Source organism: Abramis brama (assembly GCF_963993115.1).
Source record: "Abramis brama genome assembly, chromosome: 4".
Lineage (NCBI taxonomy): Eukaryota > Metazoa > Chordata > Actinopteri > Cypriniformes > Leuciscidae > Abramis > Abramis brama.
Genome location: NC_139966.1, coordinates 44052971 through 44072335, shown reverse-complemented (window position 1 = coordinate 44072335; position 19365 = coordinate 44052971). Strand labels below are relative to the sequence as shown.

Here is a 19365-nt window from a genome sequence, read left to right as displayed (position 1 = left end):
TGGGCTTGCGTCATGATTACGTCACTAACCTGGAAGAAAACAAACGCGATCACGTGACCAGAAAGCGCGCTGAAAACAATCACCGCATGTGTTTCATTTGCCAGCGTTCACTTATTCGACCAGACGATCTTCATAAAGTTATCCCAGGTTTGTCGTATAAAGCTTTAATATTTATTTTCATGCGCATGAATCGTCTAGACTCGTTACACATCAGTGTGCTGTCTCTGAACTGAAAGAAGTGTAGTTCACACACTTACAACTTCGACAGTGAAAGTGTGTGGAGAGCGTAAATAAATAGTAATGCATTCATTATTATTATTACTACATAACATGAATGAGGTACAGTAGAGATTAAGTTCTAGAGTTTATTATACAAATATATTTGAAGCTATATTTTTTTTAATGAGTTTCTGCACAGCACACATTTCATCCTATTACAGCACATTAGATACATTGTAATACTTAGTGAACTTTTGTTAACCATTTCCTCCAAATAAAATGCATTTTAATTTTTTTTTCCCCTTGTTACTTATTTATAAAGGAAAAGTAACTCCTTTTCATCCAAATAATAAAGATTCGTTTGATGGAAGATGCCAGATGATACAGTTCGCTCTGCAACCTACACAGTGCCCTGCGAGGACTATGTTCATGTAGTGGAGTTCAGTCCATATGACTGTGGCTCACCTGCGTCACTCCTGGCGTATGGAGGAAACCAGTATGTGGTCGTGGGCACTTGTCGTTTTAAGGTAAGAACAGTTGTCCACCAGACTGATCAATCTGTGACAAGGGCACTCTAAAATCTATAACCTTCCTGGAGATCTAACGTTACCTCACTACAATCCATCTCCAGCACACCTGTCTGTGATTTGAACATTGATGAACCAGTTCAGGTGTATTTGATCACAGGTGGGACAAAACACCCTACATACGAACTAATCTTTAATACTATATAGGGTGGATAGTATGCGGATGCAAGGTGGACACAAGCAGTTTTGCTGACAAAAGTAAACACCTGTGCTTGCATGTAATTGTGTATGTATACTGACAAAATATTTTGCTACCAACTATAAGTTGCATATCGAATTTAAATGTCATTATTTTATATTGGACGTTTGGGGGGAAAAAAACTCTTAAAGCAGCTCTTAAAAGTATTATGCGTTATGTTCATTCATCACACTTGAAATTAAAGGGATAGTTCAAACAAAAATGAAAGTTCTGTCATTAATTACTAACCCTCATGTCGTTCTAAACCCGTAAGACTTTTCAAATTAATATCTTTTTCCTTTCTGTCCCTCCATTGACAGCTACGCAACTACCCACTTAGACACTTCAAAAATATCATAAAGAGATCGTAAAACTAATCTATATGAATTGAGTAGTTTATTCCAATTTTTTTCTGAAGAGACATGATCGCTTTATATGATGAACAGATTGAATTTAGGCTTTCACATATAAACATTTACCAACTCGCACACCAGTTATGGTAAACGGAAGCTCAAGCATGTTTGCTTGATGTGCGAGAACCAATGATATTCATTCTCGTGTGTGAAGCCCCGCATCCCGTAACAGTCTGCTGTTGGGAGAGTGTTTTTATATTACCACAGCAGTGTTCAGTGGATTAAATCATTTAACGTTACTAGATTAACGATCAATCAATCAACAAATTAAACTCACTCATACTGTCATAAATCACTAAAACGTCATTCGAATTTGACAGATAATCAATTTTCTTGTCCCTAATAGTCAACATAATGCAGCGGAACTGCAGCAATGCTAAAATTGCATCATAAAATTACAACACTCGAACTATAAATGTATGAATTAAACTCACTGAGACTGTTGACAGTTTCTTTTCCATGCATCATTTTATTATATCAATGTATGTGGTTACAGTCAAATAATATAAAACAGTGAAATCGCCCTTGAACTCTTCTGTCTTGCCTGCACTCGAGACAGTGACGTGAGCTCCACTGAAAGTATTCTTTCCTATTGGTTGTCGCTCGCGAAAATTGCTTCTCATTTGCATAAAGTTGAAATTTATGAACGCTTGACAGCCCCACATTCTGTCGCCAACGGTCACTGTCGCTCATGTCGCCGGAAGTCGCCAGCGCTCCATTGAAATGAATGGGATTGTGTCGTTTTTTCGCTGCGTGTCGCTGGCGGTGTGAACAGGGCTTTACGCAGCATGTTTGAGCTTCCGCAAGAGGTTTGTTCTTGCGTGTCAAGTAGGTTCGGTTGAGCTTCTGTTTATGTTCGCTGGTCGATATGTATATGTGACTAAAAGCCTAAATTCAATCTGTTCATCACATAAAGCGATTGAGTTTCTTCGGATAATTTGGACTAAACTGATCAGTTCATATGGATTGGTTTTACGATCTCTTTATGAGCTTTTTGAAGCTTCAAAGTGGTAGATGCGTATCTGTCAATGGAGGGACAGAAATCGCTCAGATTTCATCAAAAAAATCGTAATTTGTGCTCTGAAGATGAACGAAAGTCTTACGGGTTTACTTTGGAGTGACATGAGGGTGAGTAATTAATGACAGAATTGTCCTTTTTGGGTGAACTATCCCTTTAAAGGTCAATTCGAATACATTTCTGGGATATTGTATACTACCTATTTTGGCAAAAGTAGTAGGTTGTCTAGGATTTGTAGACATTCAGAAATTGCATAATCACGGCATTCTAATATGCATACTTCCCTTTAATATAGTCGGCAAAAAGCAGTGTGTGAAAATAGTATGTCCGAATTTACAGTATTCATAAAACAGTGTTCGCATGTAATGGACGGTTTACTATCGTATGAGGCCACTGGATAGGCAGTGAAGCCATGCTGTAGGTCACATGATGATTGTAGTTCAAACTATAGACATTCATACTACATAAAATATACTTTTTAACTGTATATCTAATAAACAATTGTATAAAATCTAATTGTTATTAAAACAGAAAAGGTTGCTATTAGTAAACAAAAACAATTTTTAAAGCTAGGTCTTCTAAACATTAGATCACTCACACCTAAGGCAGTTATTGTAAATGAAATAGTCACAGAAAATAGCTTCGATGTACTTTGCCTTACTGAAACCTGGCTTAAACCAAATGATTATTTCGGTCTAAATGAGTCTACTCCATCTGGATACTCCTATAAACATGAACCCCGTCTGATTGGTCGTGGCGGCGGTGTTGCAACAATCTATAGAGATATTCTCAATGTTACTCAGAAAACGGGTTATAAGTTTATTTCGTTTGAAGTACTTGTACTAAATGTTACGCTCTTAGATGTTAGAAAAAAATCCATATTATCTTTAGCCTTGGCTACCGTATATAGACCGCCTGGGCCTTACGCTAATTTCCTAAAAGAGTTTGCAGATTTTCTCTCAGATCTATTGGTCAATGTAGATAAAGCATTAATTGTTGGAGATTTTAACATACACGTAGATAATTCAAATGATGCGTTAGGGGCTGCGTTTATAGATTTATTAAATTCCTTTGGGGTCAAGCAAAACGTCACCGGACCAACTCATCGTCTTAATCACACACTCGATTTAATTATATCATATGGAACCGATCCAACCGATATAGATATCATTCCACAAAGTGATGATGTCACTGACCATTACTTGGTAACTTGCATATTACATACTGCTGTAATATGTCATGCTGCGCCGCGTTATCGACCAGGCAGAACAATCCTTCCATCCAATAATTTCTCAAATTGCTTATCTAATCTGTCTCAGCTGCTGCCTGAACCCAAACAAACAGATGAACTAGAACTAACTAGCACTATGAGCACCATTCTCTCTAGAACATTGGATGTTGTTGCACCCATTAAATTAAAAAAGGTCAGAGAGAAAATTAAAGCACCATGGTACAACAATACTACGCATGTTCTAAAGAGAGAAACCCGTAATTTAGAGCGTAAATGGAAACAAACTAATTTAGAGGTCTTTAGAATCGCGTGGAAAGACAGTATGTCACGTTATAAAAAGGCCCTAAAAGCGGCCAGGGCTGAGCACCTCCGCAAACTAATAGAAAATAACCAAAACAATCCTAGGTTTTTATTTAACACCGTGGCTAGACTAACAAATAAACAGACGTCACCCGAACAAAATATCCCGTTACAGTTTAGTAGTAATGATTTCATGAACTTCTTCACTGAGAAAATAGAAAACATCAGAACCACAATTGTAAATGTTCAGTCCTCAATCGCGCCTTATAATTCAGCCTCAATTATCACCCAGCAAGAACAATTACAGTGCTTTACAACTATAGAACAAAAAGAGTTAAATAAACTTATCACTTCATCTAAAACAACAACATGTTTATTAGATCCTATACCAACTAAACTACTGAAAGAAGTGTTACCTGTAGTGGAAGAGCCTCTCCTCAATATTATTAACTCATCTTTATCTTTAGGTCATGTTCCAAGAACATTTAAACTGGCAGTTATAAAACCTCTCATTAAGAAACCACAATTAGATCATAATAATCTAGCAAATTATAGACCCATTTCAAATCTTCCATTTATGTCTAAAATACTAGAAAAAAGTTGTGTCCGCTCAACTGGGCTCTTTCTTGCAAGAAAATGATATCTATGAAAAGTTTCAGTCAGGATTCAGGCCGCATCATAGCACTGAAACTGCGCTTGTTAAAATCACAAATGATTTACTTTTAGCTTCTGACCAAGGCTGTATCTCAATACTAGTTTTACTTGATCTAAGTGCTGCGTTCGATACTATAGATCACACAATACTCTTAGATCGACTACAAAATTATACTGGTGTTCAAGGACAAGCATTAAGCTGGTTTAGATCATAACTCCAGTAAACTATGGAGTGCTGCAGGGATCTGTGTTGGGCCCTCTATTATTCTCAATATATATGATGCCACTTGTAAATATTATAAGGAAACATGGAATTAGTTTCCATTGTTATGCTGATGACACTCAAATATATATTTCATCACGGCCGGATGAAAACGCTAAATTATCCAAATTGACAGAGTGTGTTAAAGATATAAAAGATTGGATGACGCGTAATTTTCTTTTATTAAATCCAGACAAGACAGAGGTACTACTTATCGGTTCAAAAAACCGCCCACAGAACCTCTCACAATACAACTTTGACATCGTAGGATGTCCTGTTACTTTATCCTCTACAGTAAAAGACCTGGGTGTTATACTCGATTGTAACCTGTCTTTTGAAAATCATATTTCGTATGTTACAAAAACAGCCTTTTTCCACCTTAGAAACATTGCTAAGCTACGTAATATGCTATCAGTTTCTGATGCAGAAAAGTTAGTTCATGCATTCATGACCTCGAGACTAGATTACTGTAATGCTTTATTAGCTGGTTGTCCTGCATCCTCAATAAACAAGCTACAGTTAGTCCAAAATGCAGCTGCTAGAGTTCTTACTAGATCAAGAAAATATGATCACATAACACCGATTTTATCATCACTACATTGGCTACCTATAAAGTTCCGTATTAATTATAAGTTATTGCTACTGACTTATAAAGCCCTAAACGGCTTAGCTCCAGTCTATTTAACGGATCTTCTATCGCCCTATAATCCATCGCACGCTTTAAGATCAATAAATTCGAGGCTTTTGGTCATACCTAGGATATCCAGATCAACCAAAGGAGGGAGAGCATTTTCACATTTGGCTCCGAAACTCTGGAATAGTCTTCCTGATACTGTTCGTTGCTCGGACTCGCTCTCCCAGTTTAAAACTAGATTAAAGACGCATCTTTTCGGCCAGGCATTCATATAATATTGTTAATCTTACAGTTCAAACTACAATCCGGCCTCTAGTTCATAAATGCCAGAGGAGAACTGGCCCCCGACTGAGCCTGGGTTCTCCCAAGGTTTTTTTTTTCTCCATTAGGTCACCTGATGGAGTTTTAGGACACCATTAGGTCACTTGATGGAGTTTTTTCGGTTCCTTGCCACTGTTGCCTTTGGCTTGCTCAGTTGGGGATATTTGGGGGATATTTAATTTTATTCTATCAATCAATAAATTCCACTAGAAACAAACCTTGTTGTATTATTTAATTTTAATTTAATACTGTGAAGCTGCTTTGATACAATCTGTATTGTGAAAAGCGCTATACAAATATACTTGATTTGATACTTGATTTGAACTGTGGCAAAGTAAATGCTTGTTAAAAAAAGAAGTACCTACTCAGCGAGTATGCGATTTCAGATGCTGCCAAAGTACATTGTATGCATCCTAGAGAAATAGTATACTGTTCCGAATGTAACCATTCATATCTATCTATAAAAGAAAACACTCTTTCTACCAGGATGGTGCCTAGCCAACAGATCTAGTCTTGTCTGCATTGACACTACATTTGAGTGATGGTGCCCACAGCCTAGTTATTTGTATTTGTGCAGGAGGAAGACACAGAGGTCGAGGGAGTAGAGTTCACCTCTTTGCAAGTATTCATGCATGGAGTACGCGTGGATGCCATCGCATGGAGCCCTGAAACCCGTCTGGACAAGCTCCCTCCAGTCATCAGGTACGGCTTTGAACGCGTACTGCTTATTTATGCAGGGCTGAAACCGAATGAGACTGATAGATTATAATGTGACTTTGTGTTTGTAATAGAAGATGTGGAATTATGATGATCTATAGAAGGAGCACAGGTCTTGATGCCAGACACCATACAGTTTTTCATCTACAGCCGGGTTCATTCTCTTCATTAGAGGCTCAGACACAGCATATGATAATTGATTTATTTTACCGCACAAATCCTGATATTCTTTTAAATGTTAAGATAAATATGCTTTCTCTTTATTGCACTATTGAATTTCCCTTCCTAATTGATGTCTGAGTCAATTGCGATATTTGAGAGTTGAGATATTTTACCACACATGCACAAACATACTAATTTTTGTTCAAATAAATGTGCTTTCTCAGAATGTTTTTATCACTAGACCCATTTTCCAGGGATCAATTAATTACCAAGATTTGTATGTTCATGTCAAGCAGTGGAAAGTGTCTGTCACAGCTTTAGTTTGATCTGGTTTGTATCAAGAATTTAATAAGATGTTGTCAGTCTGACATGTCCTTCCTTAAGCTGTGAACTTGGGAGTGTTCTGCTCCCGGTGGGGAAGTTTCCTGTAGCTTTAGCAGCATGGGAAGGGCAGAGTTATTTCCTGGCCATGCTGTGGTCAGAGCGGAAGGTGTAGCGTGCTTAACTATGTGCACTGCCCCTTATTTGAGTTTATTTTCTTCTTCATTGTAGATGTACCTCTTGGGAATGGAGTACTAGAGATCTTATTAATGTTTCCTGGACGTGTGGGTTGATAGAGTCAGAGGTTATTGACTGGTTGACTGCCTGTACTGCTGGCATGTAAATGATTGGTATCATTGTGATGTTACGCCATCTGCGCAACAATCTAGCCAAAGACAACTCGCAAATGAACATGTTGATAGAACTTTGTGATTGTAATTGGACCTTTCATGGCAAGAACTCATGTGATTCTTATTTGTTTGAGGATGTAAGAAGATTTTGTGTCTGTGTGTGGTATAGTAACATTAAAATGTGCGTGCGATTCTCTAACTGAAAGTGTTTTTCTTGTCAGAGGTGAGTTAGTGTAATTGTGTGAATAATTGCTGCTCCTGATTAGTGTCAGAGCTGTTTTATTGGGTTTGGTTGGATTTTTGAACAGACAAATGTGAAAATGGCGTGATGAAATTCTGACTTCAGTTGTATGTCTTTAACATTTTTAATCTCTCCAGTGTTTTATATTCTGACTGTGGTTTATTACACACCCACATACATGATGGTGGCTAAATGCAGTGTTTTATTTAAAAATAAATAAATAATAATTTGCTCCTGTTTCAGGCTTTGCACCACAGCGGCAGACAAAAAAATCAGGCTGTGGACATCCAATCTCCAAAACAACTGTGATGTAAAGGTAGCTCTTTCTTGTTGAAAATTCCCAGTATATTAGCAATGATTCTGCTGGTGTTATAAAATTACACAATGTGTCAGTATCAAAATGATTTGATTTGAAATTTGATTAATTTCCTTGAATCAGTTCAAAAGGTCTGAATTTATTCAAATGAAAAATCAATTGAACTATACATGAGCATCATCACTCAAGGTTCACAAATATTATCAAAAGGCTGAAAAATATCAATATATATAATGTCAAGATGTTGACTGCACACCCATCTATCTATACGGAAAAGTTTGTCTTTGTCCTTGGCTGACTTGTTCACTGTATGAATGTTGTATTCCAATTTTTTTGATTTCTTGTGTTGCCTAGTTGATGGAAGGCCACACCAGCTACATCAATCATCTAGTGTTTGAGCCTGCAGAAGGAAAGCAAATAGCCTCTGTCAGCGATGACCACACTTGCAGGTTAGTTGCACTTTAGTCCGAGTGTATGAGTGTGTGAAAGTGAAAATATATATGTGTGTGTGTGTGTGTGTGTGTGTGTGAGTGTGTTCTGTTCTCTGTTAATGATGCAGAAAGTCTTGACCAAATTTCCACACTGAAACCCAACACTAAACACAACATGGCTCGCCGTTGCTCTGCGTAAGCGTCAACCGCCACTTGCTCGCACAGTTTTTCTAAGTAATTGGTTAAACGTGGAAATCCAATCAGTAGCCATGGCTTTTCCTCTCCACGGCCACAGTTAACGAGCTTCTTGAATGTGGCCCCACCAATCAGCCACTGAGGTAAGTGCGGTTTCCTGGCAGTCAGAGGTAATGTAAGAGAGCACTCCTGGAGTCTCGGGTCTTCCCTTTTGCGTCAGAACCATGTAACTGACACACCTGGATGTTGTAGTGCTGTGGCCTGCCACAACTCTTTAGTCTTCCCAGCTTGCAAACCTTAATGGCTTCAAGGTGGATGAGGACCAAGACGGTAGTTTTCCTTATAGAGATCCAAATTTCAGCAACTGGATCCTTTATGCAGACCTTGCCATGACAGTTTTATGGTATACGTCTTAAATTTGGATGGTGTAACCATGCTTCCTCAACATGATCAGGTGATTTTGCAATTTCTGTGCCATTGCCTTGTAGATATTACATCCTTTGTTTGATATTAACCATCATCTTCTCCATCAGGTCTGTGCTGGGATCAGCATGCTTGAAGCTCTGCTCTGAATCCAGTGCATTTCTTGGTGCACACAGCGCCTGTGTCAGCATGTGAACCCATGTTAGCACTGACCCATTGCGCTGCGATAATGTTTTCATACACTCATCATAGGGGTGGTGCGCCATTGAGAATAAGAGTGCTCTCGGTCCATCGCTCTTCTCGCAGCTGTTTTATTGATGTTGGTGGGGCTTCAGGCTGTGATGAAAGGAGGAATCGCTGATCTTTATCACAGTAGGAGATGAGACCGTTTCAGTTTTCAGCTTCGGCAATAATGGGCTTCTTCTCTCGGCTGGATCCTGGATGTGCTGAAACCCCTTTTGTAATCCCTAACACCCCTAAGACTGGCCCAGGGAGAAGCAGCTTATTATTTTGATTAAATAGTAACCATTTCTTATGAATAAATCATGGCCCACCCGACAGCACAGTAAGGTGCAAACCACTGCAGTTACCATATATTACTAATCCTGAACTGCCAGCTCAAATGAGAGATTTGATATCATGATTTGAGATTTGGTGTCTCGTTGTGGTCATGCTCGCAAGGAAAACAGACAAATGTTACCCATTGTGCCCCCCATACTTTACACATGCCCATCAGAATTTAGAGGCAGATAGTTGATATATGTTGCTTTGGTCAGTAGATTTTGTGTCAGAGTGTGTTTGGTTGGAGAGGAAGAGGGGCCACTGAAGGGATCGAAGCAGGAAACATCCGCCGTAAGCCTCAGTCTCCCTCTCCTGTGGAGCCAGAGAAAACAGTAGAGCGCTCCATCTGCAGAAAGATTTAAATTCTGTCACGTTGAGAAAAAATGGGACGCAGGAGGAACAGCGAGGTGGAACAAGAGAAAGATCAGGTTAATGTTAGAGAAAGAGTGAACCTTTTCCAGTCAGGCCACACAAACTGCGTTTGATACAAATCTGGCTTTCAGCTGGAATGTTTTTGCATGTGTGACACTTTCCCTGCTGAAAAGATCAACTTTTCTATTCAGCAGCATATGTTTGGGATGCTGGTCCCCAGCATGGGATGCTAGTATGGTCGTGTCCATACAATGGTTCTTAACTTGCTTATCCAGCAAGCCTCAGTTGGTCTGCAGCAGTGCAGCCTTATCTGAAAACATTGAAATGCATTGTTCTTTTCTGCAGAGTTGTTCTTTCACATAAGTTCACATAAGCTTTATCTTTCCTGCCTTTTAAGATATTGCCATTGAGGATGAATTAACCACCTCAATTATAGAATCGCCTCAAAATCAAGCAGTTTCAGATCTCCTCTAGTGTTACGTGTGTGTGTGTGTGTGTGTGTGTGTGTGTGTGTGCTGAGAAAAGAGTGCAGCTTGTTTCCTTTGATTACTGTTGGGAGTGCAGGTCACACAAGGAAATGCTGAGTTGACAGAGTTCACTGTAGGAGAATTAGGCACACCTTCTGTTCTAGAGGATGACAGATAATGCAAGGAGTGTTCTGTTATATAGAAACATCGTTTTATCCAAAATAGAACATCAGAAGTAACTTATTTGAAACCTAGGTAGCAACTTCACTTGAAAAACAAATAGCACTCATCGTGTAATGGGCACAGGAGATTTGACTACAAATAAGACAGGTGTATTGGAGCAGGCTGGAGTTAAATTGCAGGAAGATGCTCCTCCAGAAGAAGGTCTGGACAAACCCGCAATAGAGTTTGGCTTTACTATGCTGCTAAACTGATGACACATAACTTCTCATCTAAGAAGGATACATTTGGTGCTGTCTTAGAATTTTATAGATGCAAGCCAAGGTATCTTGGAAGGCATCAAAATGTTGCTGCTTACGGTTTGGTACCACCTTTCAAAGGTGCATGTGATGCCTTAAAAGACTGTCTATACTGTCAGAAGAAATGTGCAAAAATTTTACCTTTAGAAGTACAACAACTTGTTACTGGGGCAGTACCCCTAAAGAGCCACGTTTGTACTTTGTACCTTAGAATATGTACCCTAAATGTAGTAATATGCACTAGGTACTACTATAAACCAGCTTACTAGGTTTTGAAACCAATCCATTATGTGAGTCTGGTGACGATGGCTGTTTTCAGGTTAGTTTTGTCCTCTAGGTTCTGTGTGAGGTTTTAAACTTTTCATACCCTTCATGATTGATTCAATTATTCTAGACCACAAAAAAGTCTCATTTTGGCTGCTGAGAGCACCTGAACGTAAACAAAACTTCCAACACTGTTGTTTTAAACAGGTCAGGTCTGAACTGTTATTCACATCATATTTGACAAGGAATTAGCCACTGACCTGGTCACCACCATAAATGTTTGTTTCAACAGTTCTTAACTCAATTTCAGCATTTCTCACCCCTGCCCCATCCTAAAAATCACATCACACGCTCCGCTCAGCTTCCCGGTTGTGCAGTGTGGGAAAACACAGACAAGCCAGACAGACCCTCCCCTTGTTTTCCCTCTTAGATCTTCCGTGACTTCAAACACTTCCATCTCTTTCAACTCGTATTGTACATGGCTGTTGCGTGTTATCCCACAATGCTGCGTCAGTCATTGAAGAGCCTTACGCAATAGTAGCAGTATATTGTTTGTGATGCTTCCCACTTTTTTGTGTGCTTAGTGTCTTAATCCTCATTTGGCTTTGTCAGGGTTGTAGAGAGCTGACTTTTCGCCGCCTTGAATACCCTGGCGATAGTCAGGGCTGGCGGTTTTGGTTTTGCGTGCAATTGAACTCTTGCTTGGCGAGGGGTTCTGAGTAAATGGGTTTTAACCATGTTTGTGTGGTGTGGTCTGAAACCTCACTCAAATGAGCTTGATCAGAGCAGAGATGCCCCAGACGCAGGGAGACAGTTCAGGAGTTCCTGGCAAATGTGTTGGACAGAGCTTAGGTGCTTACAAAGACCCCTGTCTGGGAGCTGTTGAGCATGAGGCATGTCCTCCAAGTACCGCCCAGCTGAAGATATTAATCTACCCAACTGCACGGTTGACATTCAGACAGGCTTTGGAGTGCTTTTGGCCTTAATTTGATGAAGACTTCTCAATGACCTCATCAACTAAGCGGTTGTGCGTCTTTCCTATTAATGGAGGGCTTCTTTTTTTCCCTCTTTCTCTTCCCCCATGCTTTCCCAGAAAACCTCCACAGTTCTAACTCATTTGAGGGAAATTGTGGTTCTCTTCACTCGGGCCTCTGTGATGTGGTAAACCCAAGATCTGATCTTCAGTGAAACCATCCAGAATCTGATCTCCAGTCTTCTCCGTCCAGATGATTTATTGCGTCTGCTTGCAGGCCTCTTGCTGTACCTTTACTTGCCCTAGCGTGCCTTCACAAACTTCAAGAAGCAGATTTGGAGTGAAAGTCTTCTGTGCCTGGGAAGAAAAGGCTGGGAGGTATTGGCAATCCTGCTTCTCACTGGAACTCCAGTTCAGCTGCAGGAAAGGGTTCCTGTAGTTCAACTAGTCGAGCATGGTGCTAACAACTCCGAGGTCATAGGTTTGATTCCCAAGGTACACGCATACTGATGATAATATAGCCCTGAATGATAATATATCACTACTGTCTACTCATCTATTGGTTGAAATATGTTGAATCTATTGAAGTTGTATTCAAACTCTGTAGTCTTATGTCATCCTGTTGTTTTATTTTAGGTTAGTGGTTTATGGTTTTGCATTGACGGGAAGTTATTTTTAGCATCTGGCTTTTTTTCTGTGCCTAATTGAGCTCTTATTATGATTATGCTGCTTTTGATTAGTGTCCTGGTTCTGACAGTTCTTTTTTTAGTTTGTGTATGCCTTTGAAAGGGTAAGAACACATGAGGACAGGGGTGATGTAATAACCCATTTATGGCCTCAGTCTTTTTTCCTGTTGCTGGCCCATTTCCTTTGTCACTGTGACCTCCGATTTTATTGCGCCACTTATAATTTGGATTAGATTGTGAATTTCTTAACACAACGGACACTAAAATAGGGAAACAATTAAAAAGAACATCCACAAAGTTAAAAGTGCACATGGTTTGTTTCACTCCCTAGTAGTTTTTCCAGAGATTTTATGTTTTGACTATCAAGTACTATCTTTTGGCCATCATTCAGAATGAACCATGTGGACAGCTGTAACATAATTCACCTCAAAATCTATCTCTGCATTTTGTATTGTATTTACCTGAAAATTATATTGTTGCTTTCCTTCCTGAAGAGTGTGGGACCTTGATGGCAATGAAACCACTTCATTCAGACTGCGTTCCCCCGGTGTAAGCGTCTGTTGGCACCCCGAGGACATCTGTAAGGTCAGAAACAAAAGTCTTGTAGAGAACTTATGTATACTTTTATTTCATAACATTCATTCTTTAATTTTTTTTTTTCTAGGGTCAAATTTGATTTTGAGTCCCAGATTTTCAGTGTGGTTTCAGACTTGTGGATTCCACTGTATATCAAAATAAATCAATATATCTTCATTTGTTACAGTTGATGGTGGCGGAGAAGAAAGGCACTATACGGTTCTATGACCTTGTTACACAACATGCCATTCTGTCTCTGGACAGCGGGCAGATGCCACTCATGTCAGCTGACTGGTGTCTCACAAACACTATTAAGGTTGGAGCTGTGGTGTCCAATGATTGGGTGATCTGGGACATTACCCGCTCCAGGTAAACACAACTTTGTCTCTGTGGTCAACGTCATTGTTCAAAGTGTGTTGTGTTTTTGCAGTGAGTTACTTTTAAAGCAGATTTTAATTTTTTTGTGCAGTCAGCATGACCCAGGCATATTGTCTACTATCTCCCCTGTTCTATTTAATTTAGTTTATCTTCCTGAGAATCAAGATTTTAAGTCTTACATGAGCTCCTCCACACTGAATCACCATAACAACATTCAAATGAGCAGTTTTTTTGGACCATGCTGTAATGTAGGAGTGAATTAAACTGTCTGTAAATGATACTGATGTGTTTTGCCTGTAGTTATCCACTTGAGAAGAGGCCAGCTCATGTTGGGAAGGCGAGACATTTCAGGTACATTTTTACTAAAGATCAGATCATTCATTATTTGTTGGACTGCGTTCATGACTATAATGCTGGTGGCCTCTCTTCTACAGATGGTCAAGGGCAAATGAGAATCTTTTCGCCACCACAGGCTATCCAGGAAAAATAAACAGTCAGTTATTGGTGCATCACCTGGGCCATCCACAGGTTTGTAAAATGACTTACTTGTTTGTTTATGTGTTACCTACCTACCTCAAGCCTTATGGTACACAATTGTCATTGCAGCCTGTGATGATTGGTTCAGCGTCTGTGGGGGCTGGTCTAAGCTGGCATAAGACCCTACCTCTTTGCGTTGTCGGTGGGGACCGAAAGCTGTTCTTCTGGATGACGGAGATGTAACCTGGATAGAATTCAACTGGAGAGTTTTTCTGTTTTACTTTTTCAATAAATAAAGTCATATTTTTCATGCGCTGTCACTGTACTTACTCCACTGTGTCTTATTTTATAGGTCACTTGGGTTAGAACTCAGACTAACAATTGTGGGAAATGAGACACTTTTCTCTCTCCCCAATTTTTTCCCCTTTTTCTGCGAAGCATTGTATCAGTGTTTTTGGTGTGGTGTTCTGCCAAGCTGGCTTAAAGTTGAGCCAAAGGTCGCCAAACGGCAGGAGCTGGCAGTTTTCATTGCAGAACGATTGAGTGTGAGAAAAAAAACTCTGTACAGGTGCTCATATAGACTGTCTCACTGACTCCACCAGGATAATAATATGCAGTCCCATTCCTTACACTACAGGGGAACTTCCTCCACTCGACCGTGACGCATGTGTGGTGGGGGAGATAGACGCAATGCTATTTGTGCTTCAACAGTTGAACCCTGAAGTTGAAGACAAGCATGGGAAACTGTAGTGCAAGGGGAACACAAGACGACGTGAGCCGTGCTTTTCCAAGAAAAACGCAGTAGACTCTCAAAGGGGGGAACAAGGGTTCTCTCAGGTCAGTTGTGTGGGTAGGAAGGTGTGAGGCCAAAAGGTAGAAAAGTTGGGTCAATGACAAATAAGAACACACACTAAAAAAATGAGTTTCAGATTTTTTTCATGTACTAAGTTTTTAAAAATATGCTCTCTATTTATGTTGGTTTTATTCTTATACCTTGAATGTATTTTTTAAGTTAAAGTATTATTTACAAATACCATTATTTATTAATTCATAAATCATTACTTTTTTGGAGAATCGCACCTCATGACAATAAATGCAGAGTTCTGTCATGAAACTGGATGGCACAAGCAAATAGTCCAGTCCACTTTTAGACACATACTTGCGAACTTCCCTAAGAACTTCCCCTCGGGGGAATCCCTGCCGCCATTTTGAAGTGTGTTCCACTTCATGAAGTGGACGAGGGAAGTTTATATGGACAGACCCTCGCTCCCTCGATTTTGACAGAGGGAGCGAGTCTACTTCATATGTACACTTCAGGCAGCTCCATATACCACAATGCAACACGATTGTGACGTCAACGCATATTGCATTTAATTTACCCCACCACAAACAACTCTATGATATATTATTACACAAACACACCTATATACATATAGAATGCTGCATTAAACAATTTCGTAAGGGAAAAATAAAAAAAATAAAATCAACCCCATAGTGGATTCTAAGTGATCAAGGGCTTAGCACGTTCCAATTCAGCCTATTGCAAAGGTTCCGCCAGTAGTGGGCACTCATTCAACGTAAGCAATGACGTACATCCGAGTGAACGAGACAGAGAGAAGTTAGCGAGTGAAGGGCATGACAATTTTGGACTGGAACGCAGCCCAGGTCTTAACTCAATCTGCTTGCAATCACATATTTTTCTATTGGGCACAGCTGATTGGTTCCTGCTGTATCAGTAGCCAATGAGCTCGCTGCTCAACCTTCAAATACTTGGTCAGCATTTGCTGTAGCAGTTGCAAGGTGCTTTTAGAAACCCTCCACCTTCCCCAGCTCCACCTGTATAGATCTGATATGAGTAATTCATGTACAGCAGCAGCAGCATGTCTTGCTCACAGCAGTGTGTCCTGTATGTATTAACAGTAGCAAGTCCTGTACTTGCTCTGCAGCAGCAGCTTAGCAGATATGTTCTGCCAAGACCATATCAACATTGTCATATCCATTACCATGCCAAACACTCTGAGACTTGTCATGCATAACATTTTTTTAAGAGACTTATTGACAATTGAGGGGCTGTAGGGGTCCTCTGATATAATTTCCTTTTTTTCTGCATGCACCTCATGACTAGCAAATTGAAGCACTTTTGGTGAAGAAGTGTAGCAACCCTGGAGAAGTTTTCCATGTGAGATTTTGCATGTGCTCCATTTGTAACAGTAGGGCATATTGTGCCTAGGTGTTAAGGTGTGATTGAAACGGGTACATAAAGAAGGGGGAGAAATGAACCTACACTCTTTCAAGCCCGAAAGACAAGCCTGTATGATTCTTGGAGTCTAGAAGCACACCACCATCCGCAATCATAACATGCTACTGCTCTCCTGGTCTGCTGGCTTTGTTTGAATAAGTTCAATGTGGTCTGAAACAAGGCTTTGGTAGCACTGAACGTGGCTGGTGCTGGACCAGCTGCATATAGCTTGGAGAAATCAATGTCAGCCTCTTCCACATACTCTCACACAAGAGACACTATTCCAAAGGATACAATAACTTTCTGAAAGAGAATTGAGAAATTCTTTTTAAAAAAAACTCAAATGATTTTTTAGGAAATATAATACAGTAAATGATCACCTTTCCAAAATCTACTTTAAATTATCAAAATTAACCCAAGACTGCCATCTGGTGGCTGGTAAAATTACACTTAGTAGTGAGGGCTGTGCCAGAGGTCTGTGAATATTCCTTTTTTAATCAAAATCAGAGCATTAGAGTATGCATCAATAAGGAAAGAATCATTTTTTTGGAATATTTTAGTCATCCTGCAGGAAAGATGGCACTACAGAGGCAGTGTTGTGATAGAGTACGCTTCGGCATTTCTTCCAGCAGATGCTCTCTGTCATTAAGAATAAAGCCTACGCAAGCCCTCCTTCAAAGGATTAATGCTTTAAGCCTTCAAAGTTGGCGAGTAGTTTTAATGACTAAAAAAAATCACCATGATCAAAGCAGCTCCAACCAACTTGAGAGCTTCCGCATGGCTCAAAGGCATAATCCTATTCACTACTTAAGACAAAGCGAAAAGAACAAAAGGAAGGAGTGCTCTTTTTGATTCCAGGAGATAATGTAATTTCATGAGGGTTCTCCTGGATAAAATCTTTTGAGGACCAGACTTGTGGTTTCACTTCCTTTGTTAGTATAACCAATGGCTGAAAAGTAGTTGAACAGTGATGTATACCAATGGGAATTGTAAATTTAACAATTCTGGTTCTGGTTCCCCTTTCAGTTCTTGAAATCGTTCTGCTTCTGCTTCATGGGAGTGGGTGGGTGCTAAACAGTTATTTTTGTGTGATTTGATTGTCACAATACTATTAGATTATAGAGCTTTTGTCAGTATTTTGGTACATTACCAAAATGCATTGGTAATGTGCGTGTGCATATCCAAATCCCAGAATTTTTGACCAGTGAGGTCTCCATCATGCACTGATTTTTTCCCCCACCAAGAATTCTGCTGTTGAATGATTATTTACAAAAATAAGTGGGCTGATGGCTTCAGCAACAGCATATACCAACAATTAACACCCTTAATTGTTATAAATAACCCTCACAGTAGGTCTGTCTTTATAGATTTATAAGTTAGCATTCAAAATCAATTCCCCTATGGAGAAAATGAATGGAATTACTTCCGAAACCCGTTTGTTGCATTCAACAATGCCCACAATATTACCAAATAGAAATGTGAGTTCTGATGTGACGTAATAAGCATTTGGGATTTGAATTTCACTGGAACCATCAGCGGTTATCGTATTGCTATGGCAATGCACATTTGTTTTGTACGTAATGGATTCAGATCCAAGCTATGGTCAGAGGGATTTGTGGGCTGGGTTGAGCGCCGTGTAAAATGAGATACGAGAGACGATTAAGTGCTTGAATTTGGTTTATGAAAGCAGATGTCTGCTTCTCTCCTCTCTCACAGATTTATTACATTATTTGCCTGACAAACTCTCTCTCTCTCTGTCTCTCTGATTCGTTTTATTCAGCATGTTCAAGGCAAACAAAGGCCAGCCAGCTAATAGAACCTCATTTACCCCTGAACTCAATGAATTCCAGGACAGAGTGACCTGGTTGCTCGCTTTGTGGTTTCTCCTAGAAGATGATTTGGTCTGTGCTTGGGCCATTGGGGACAAATATGCTGTGACCTGGTAGCCTAATCCTTTAGTATGAATAGAACAGTTGCGTAGTTGTTCCAACCTCCATCTGTAGTGCAACCACAAGCTGCCAATCTGTTAAAAGTTGGGCTAAGACACAGTCTCTTTTCCTGCTGGAGCCAAAGCAGTTAAGATGATTCATTTTATGATGCTCAAAAGGGAAATATGAATAATTAATTAGAACTTATATTTGGATCAGTTAATAGCATTTACTTGATCTGAGTTAATATTACAATCAATTAATCTGTTCAATCCATCCAGTGAACTGATCATCTATCAACTCTCAGAAAGGATATTTTCCATGGCCACAGGAAAACACTTATTTTTTAGCATGTAGCTGTGATCGCATCATTAAAGTGACGTTGATTTACACACGGTGACCAGAATCAACTCGCATGAATGTGCACAAAAGTTTTATTTAACTAAATCACAAACACATAACTAATCTAAACAAACTCATCCACACAAATAAAATGAAAAGTGAAAGGGAATGAAACTGGAAACAGAAACCGGGGATGAAGCTATAGGAAAGAGTTATTTAACCATCTGAACAGAACTTTCTGCAACCCACACAGGGATCACGCCTTTCAAGTTCGGCCTGACCAATGAGAAAGGTGCAATTTTCAAGCGGGAAAAGTTTCTTTGTTTGAAAGCTGACTCATTTGAATGATTGGAGTAAGCAGGCAGTTTGTGTCCCTTTATGCTCTGATTAATATATCAAGACAATGCATGCTATGAAGTGATGTACACCAATGTGTATGGCATTAAATGAGGATTATTTTGATAGGAAGGTGGTATGAGGTTACATTAGTGGTTCTATCATAAAGCATGCATAAAACAGTATACAGTACAACAAAATACACTATATAAGACAGTAATAATCATACACACCATGTCCTGGAGATATGCGTGTTCCTTTACAGAAGGTTTTCTATGAATGAATGGGGAAGAGTCCTTTTTTAATAGGCATGA

The 19365-nt window shown here is 39.6% G+C and overlaps 1 protein-coding gene across 2 annotated transcripts; it reads left to right on the top strand.

Moving 5' to 3' along the window:
* The first annotated feature begins 22 nt into the window (after window positions 1-22).
* On the top strand, window positions 23-14531 carry nup37 (nucleoporin 37). 2 transcript variants are annotated; one of them, XM_084111803.1, is made up of 10 exons: window positions 23-147; window positions 542-746; window positions 6395-6519; window positions 7852-7924; window positions 8279-8373; window positions 13270-13360; window positions 13539-13720; window positions 14030-14080; window positions 14164-14257; window positions 14336-14531. In XM_084111803.1, exons 2-10 carry the CDS (start codon window positions 591-593, stop codon window positions 14447-14449), a joined length of 981 nt encoding a protein of 326 aa, XP_083967929.1. In that variant the 5' UTR covers window positions 23-147; window positions 542-590; the 3' UTR covers window positions 14450-14531. The 2 variants fall into 2 exon arrangements, with proteins under 2 accessions (XP_083967929.1, XP_083967928.1); XM_084111802.1 differs by having other exon boundaries at window positions 35-147; window positions 575-746.
* The last annotated feature ends 4834 nt before the right edge of the window (window positions 14532-19365 follow it).

Bases quoted from the DNA above. Each gene is read 5' to 3' on its own strand.
- nup37 (XM_084111803.1), top strand. From the start codon at position 591: ATGCCAGATGATACAGTTCGCTCTGCAACCTACACAGTGCCCTGCGAG. The intron at 6,520-7,851 runs GTACGGCTTTGA...CTCCTGTTTCAG, and splicing joins AAGCTCCCTCCAGTCATCAG to GCTTTGCACCACAGCGGCAG. The intron at 7,925-8,278 runs GTAGCTCTTTCT...TGTGTTGCCTAG, and splicing joins AAAACAACTGTGATGTAAAG to TTGATGGAAGGCCACACCAG.